At 49.1% G+C, this 5919-nt stretch overlaps 1 protein-coding gene across 2 annotated transcripts in view; it reads left to right on the top strand.

The window, feature by feature from the left end:
• Positions 1-908: 908 nt before the first annotated feature.
• Positions 909-5919, top strand: part of TTPAL (alpha tocopherol transfer protein like) — a 13346-nt gene continuing 8335 nt past the window's right edge. The window contains exons 1-2 of one of the 2 annotated variants that reach the window (XM_040248628.1): positions 909-1009; positions 5321-5780. In XM_040248628.1, coding sequence (XP_040104562.1) covers positions 5336-5780 — 445 coding nt within the window. In that variant the 5' untranslated portion in view covers positions 909-1009; positions 5321-5335. Of the gene's footprint in view, positions 1010-5075; positions 5781-5919 lie in introns of those variants that run through there. The other variant, XM_040248629.1, reaches the window with a different exon arrangement.

Raw genomic sequence — 5919 nt, 5'->3', positions numbered from 1 at the left:
ATGTCAGTTCCCATCTCCCTGGGATTCCTCTTGCTCCAGGGGTAAGAAAGGGGCTAGATTGTTCAAAGCCATCTCCTGGATACTGCTTTGGGCTCTTGAGTCCTCCTGGACCACACAATTTCTGCCCCCAAAGGGTTTCACTGTCTTTACCAGGACATCAGTATTATTCTGCTTGAAAGAGGGACCTAGGATATTGTCTCAAAAACTGTACAAAATATATGGGCGGGGAGGTGGAGGGCGCTGAGGATTTTAATGGACTGCGGTCAGAAGGCTAGTAAAGCCTTTCTGAGGTTACCATTTTCTGAAACGGACTTCATGAACACCAAAGCAGGAAGCAAAGAACTACGGAATCAAGATTCCAGAGCAAGAATCATGTTACAAATGAGGGAAAGGAGGCCTAAGGAGGAAGACTCCTTAGGAGGAAGACTTGAGACTCGCTCAAAGTCACTTGGCTAACGACAGACAGATGTCGGTCCCTGTATTGTAGTTTTAACCTTTGGAGCAGCCAGTCCTGGCGGCAGCTCTGGAATTCTGAAATGCTAACCCTGGGGTCTAGGTTTGAAGCCCTATACTTCATTGGTTGACTCCGTTTCCCTTTCATAAAATTGCAGGATTCCGTTTGAGAATCTAATGAGGTGACGGATGCAATACACCAGATAACATAGTTAATATATTCTTGGCAAACGGCAGCTCCTTTCCTTCCTTCTCGAGGCCTCAGCTTCCCCAGCTATGCCACCGAAACCTGTGCCTCGCAGCCACTCTCTCCCCAGGTTCAGGAACCCACGGCGCGGTTTCGGCCGTCAGGTGGGGACTCAATGCTTGTCTGTCAAAGAAAGGTCGCACATGCGCACTCACGGGGGCGGGGCCCCGCCTTCCCACGCTCTGTGTACGTCACTTCCGGCGCGAGCGGCCGGGCCGGCTGGGCAGGGAGTGCGGGTCGGTTCTGTGCGCGCTGCCGGACGAGGCTTCCGCCGCCGATTGACCCGCGCTCCGCCCCGTAGCCGGGCCGGTGAGTGCCCACGAGCCCGTGTGCCCGAGGGACCGGGGAGAGGGACTCCCGAGAGGGAGGGATGACCGGAAGTGGGGCGCCCGCGTAGGGAGAGACCCCAGGAAACGGGGACCCCTGGGGAAGGGGTGACAACCGGAAGTGGGGGGCCTCGGAGGGTTGTCGACGGGTGGTGGGGGCTCTCGGGGCTCCAGGAACGGTGGATTCCTGACCTCTCCTTGGGGGAGGGTGGGGAGGAAGGTGATGCTCGAAAAATGTTCGGCTCCAAGTGAGGAAGGTTCTCGGCGTCCCCCTAACAAATGGTGTTTGCACCCATCTATATGCCCACCCATCGATGCCTTCACCAGACTGACCGAGTCGTGCGCTGTATTCGATACCGCCAGGGCCCTGGAGATTAAACTGGAAGCTCTAGGTGCAGCGTGGAGCCCAGTGTGGGCTGGACACGTCTTTGCTCTGCCTCACTCGATGGGTACCCTTGGGCCCTTAACCTCTCTCATCCATTGTTATTTACAGAGCACCGTCATGGTCCAAGCACTGGAGAGAGCAATGAATGTGAGAGGCAATTTGTCTGCTCCCATGAAATTCACGTTCTAGTGTGCAGATTCCCCCTTGGTAAAATAGTAACAGTATTAGTGTTCTCACCAAATATTGTGAAGATTAAACGAGAGATGGATGTAAAGTGCTTATCATGGTGCTCCATACATGGTAAAACGTGCATGAACATGTTATCTCTTGTCATCATTCCACTGAGTTAAATTTCATAAAGCAATTATATTGAACGTTGCTGTGTGCCCAGCACTTCTAAGCATAGTGCCTGCCACAGGTGATCAGTAATTATTTGATAAATGAATGGATGGGTAAAACTGACTCAGAAGAGTTTCGGATAAACATACCTGACACTTCTAAAAGAGAAATAGGAACCGAGTTCTGTGGGCACTGGAGTTACCCTGGAGAAGTCAAGGAAGGCTCTATAGAGGAGGTGACTTTGAAGCTAGGCCTGGTTGGAAACAAATGAAGAAATTCCCAGACAGAGGTATCAGAGATGCATGAGGTGTTCATCAGTTTGATCGTTTGTTTTGACTGCCATTTAATGTGCATTGAGAGGAGGAAAGGTGGGAGCGGGACTTTGAGTCTAGGTCTGTAGTCCGTGGGCATTACAGTCAGTTTTCTGGCTAAGTAATGGATTGGAATTACGGGCATCTGTTGGCGACTCCCAAGAAAACAGAGCCCAGGGTGGGGCCTGTGAATCATGACTGTTGATCTGTTCCTCACCCAGCATACCTCTGCCAAGCAGATTAAACTCATTCAAAAAATATTTATGCAGCGCAGGCTGTGTGTCTGACACCCTGTTAAGTGCTGTGTTTATGGTGATAAACAAGACAGTTGTGGATATTGCACACAAATTGCCTACAATTGCCACAGTGAGAGAAGTGCTATGCCATAGAGTTCCTGCAGGGGGCGCGGGGTGCTCCTAAACTGACCGGAGTCAGAGAGAGACGTCTTCCCTGTTTGAAAGCCGGTCATCCCTGACCTGGCTTTCAGTAGCCTCTGAATGGTCTCTTTGCTGCTGTCCTTATCGTCTTACAGTCATCCTCTTACATTCTCGAGACAACCCAGTGATCCTTTTAAAATCTAAATCCGATCATGTCACTCTACTCAAAACCCTCCAAAGTCAGAGTAACTAAGCTCTTACTGGCCTACTAAACTCTTACTGGCCTACAAAGCCCAGTACCAGTTGGGACCCCAGTTCCTCTCTAAATTCATCTGCTAATATTCTCCACCTTGTGCATTTGGCTCTTGCCATACTTGTCTCCTCCCTATTCCTTGATAAAGCCAGGCATGGTCCTGGCCTCAGGCTTTGCACTTTCCTCCCCCAACAGACCTACATGGCTTGCTCCCTCATTGCCTTCATCTTTGCACACATGTCACTTGATCAGGGTGAGGACTTCCCTGATCACTCTACTTAAAACTGCACCTCCTATCTCCAGGTATATCCAACCCCCTTACCTGCAACCTCTTTGCCTGCAACCCCCTTGCCTGCAACTCCCTTGCCTGCTTTATTTCTCTCCATAGCCCTTATCATCTTCTAGTAGACTATACAATTTATTTTGCTTATATTCTGTCTCCCTAATGAAAATGTAAGCTCAGTGAAGGCAGGATTTTTTCTTTGCTCACTGCTGTATCTCCCAGTGTCTGATCAAGGGCCTGGTACCTATTAAGTGCTTGGTATCTGTTGAATGCATGAAGTGACATCTAATGGGGTGAATTGGTATTGGCCAGAAGCACTGAAGGAAGAGCCTGCTAGTCAGAGAAAACAGGATGTGCAAAGACAAGAAAACCACCTTTGGGAGAAAGTGAAAGAAGCTGGGTAGGGCTGGAGGTTAGCACACAATCGACAGAGTGGGCAGACCTAAGATTTGGAGGAAGTGGCGTGGTCACTGTGGCTGCTGTGGCCTGTGGGGAAGACTGGCTATGCACAGAGGCCCCAAGATGACCCCTGCCTGCCTTGTTGAGCTCAGAGTGGAAGAAGAGTGACAGCCCATGGACAGAAGAGCTTGGGCTTCAGAACTGGGCAACCTTGCTGGGACCTTATTCCTGGAATATCTAAGGCAGCTATGTTGTTTTTTTGTTTTGTTTTTTTCATTTAATAAGTGTGTTAGTTCAGCTCTTCGACACTAGGGTGAGATTACAGATGGAAGAAATTTAATGGTGGCGACACGTAAAAGGGAAGGGAAACTGGAGAAATCAGGGAGAGCTTCAGACAGCTATGTGAGCCTGGTCCCTGTGAAGGAGGTTTGGGCAAGAAGTCTTGGACTACAGTAAAGACTCGGCCAGACTGATAGGGGATCCTCAAGGTTAAAGTTGCCTGTTTGAGGAGTCCTACGTTTCACTAATTCATTGGCTGGAGACAGTCTGGGAAGTGTACATCCACTGGGTGGTGGATCCAGAGGGACAGAGCTGGGAACACCCATCAGTTAGGTTCTACCCCCACAGGAGATCTGATCAGTTTTACAGCCGCCATGCCAAGTCATGTGTGGGTATGGTAAAGAATTTTAAAGGACAGTGAAGAGTCTCCTTTTCTCTTAAATGTTCAGTGTCTGGTTCTGTTGCTTAAAGGGAACCATGGTTAACAGTTTTCTTGTACTTTTCTTCCAAAAATTTTAGGCGCATTCACAAGTATATATTTTAAAAATATAAATACAAGTCTTTTTTTTTCCATACTTTCCTGCAACCTGCTTTCTTTTTCCTTAACATGTCAATTCATAAAGATCTATCTAATTCCTTTTCATTACTAAATAGTATTCCGGGCATATGGTAATATTATTTAACTAGTCTCCAACAAGGAGATGGAGGTAAAGTATTTTCAGTCTTTTGCCATTACAGTTAATACTTGTAACGATCATCCATATTTTACAAACACATATAAATACATAGAAATGAAAGGTTGGGCCAAAGCATATTTTTTAAAATTGAAGTATAGCCAATTTATAATGTTTCAGGTATATAGCAGAGTGATACAGTTATACATATGTATTCGGATTCTTTTCCAGTACAGGGTATTATAGGATACTGAATATAGTCCTTGTAGACCTTATTGATTATCTGTTTTACATATAGCAGTGTGTATCTCAATCACAAATTCCTAATTTATCCCTATCTTTCCCCCTTTGGTAACCATAAGTTCGTTTTCTACGTCTGTGAGTCTGTTTTGTAAATAAGTTCATTTGTGTCCCTTTTTTTTTTTTTTAGATTCCACATGTAAATGATACCATATGACATCTGTAAGTGTATGTGGTTTGGAATCTTGATAACTATTGACACACTGCCCTAAAGAGGCTGTGTCAATTAATTCTCCCAACAACAACAAACCCATCAGAATCCCTGTTTTGTATTTTTGCTAATTTGAGATTCAAAGGTGTTTTAGTTTCCATTTCTTTAATTACCAGTAAGGTCAAGCACCCGTTCATACCTCTGTGAGCAAGGGGTGTGTGTGTGTATGTGTGTGTGATGAGAGGTGTGTGTATCCTGCTGGAGCAAGGTGTGTGTGTGTGTGTGATGAGAGGTGCTGGAGCAAGGTGTGTGTGTGTGTGTGTGTGTGATGAGAGGTGTGTGTATCCTGCTGGAGTTGCCCCGGGGCTAGGCTGGACTGGACCGGACTGTGGTTCAGATACTCCTCCAGGAGAGAACCACTGTTCTGAGGACTTTAGCTTGAGGACAGCATCTCTGCCCCCCTCCCTCACGCTGCTCAGGGGTTTGGAGTGACCTACGCTAGTGCCGGCTTTCTCGGCATCAGGCAGGGCTTCTGATTCGCAGGGATCCTGGGAGCTAATGTCAGAAGAAAGTGACTCGCTGAGAACCAGCCCTTCCGCGGCCTCGCTTTCGGAAAATGAGCTGCCGCCGCCTTCCGCCCACGCCGGCTACGTGTGCTCGCTGACCGAGGACCTGGTGGCCAAAGCCAGGGAGGAGCTGCAGGAGAAGCCGGAATGGAGGCTCCGCGACGTGCAGGCTCTGCGGGACATGGTGCGCAAGGAGCGCCCCAACCTGAGCACCTCGCTGGAGGACGCCTTCCTGCTGCGCTTCCTCCGCGCCCGCAAGTTTGACTACGACCGGGCCCTCCAGCTGCTCATCAACTACCACAGCTGCCGGAGAAGCTGGCCCGAAGTCTTCAACAACCTGCGGCCTTCCGCCTTGAAGGAGGTCCTGGCCTCCGGCTTCCTCACCGTGCTGCCGCACACCGACCCCAGGGGCTGCCACGTCCTCTGCCTCCGCCCAGGTACAGCGCTCGCTGGGGGCGCGGGGGAGGGATGGGCGTGGGTACAGTTTGGGATGTGTCTGCCCAGGGCGCTCTGTGTGCGCTTGTGTGTGCCTCTTATTCCCTTTAGTCCCCTCCTGGCCTTAGTCAAGGCTCCTGT

Source organism: Oryx dammah, unplaced genomic scaffold (assembly GCF_014754425.2).
Source record: "Oryx dammah isolate SB20612 unplaced genomic scaffold, SCBI_Odam_1.1 HiC_scaffold_10, whole genome shotgun sequence".
In the NCBI taxonomy this organism is placed as follows: Eukaryota; Metazoa; Chordata; class Mammalia; order Artiodactyla; family Bovidae; genus Oryx; species Oryx dammah.
The sequence above is the reverse complement of the archived record's forward strand: the minus strand, read 5'-3'. Positions and strand labels throughout refer to the sequence as shown.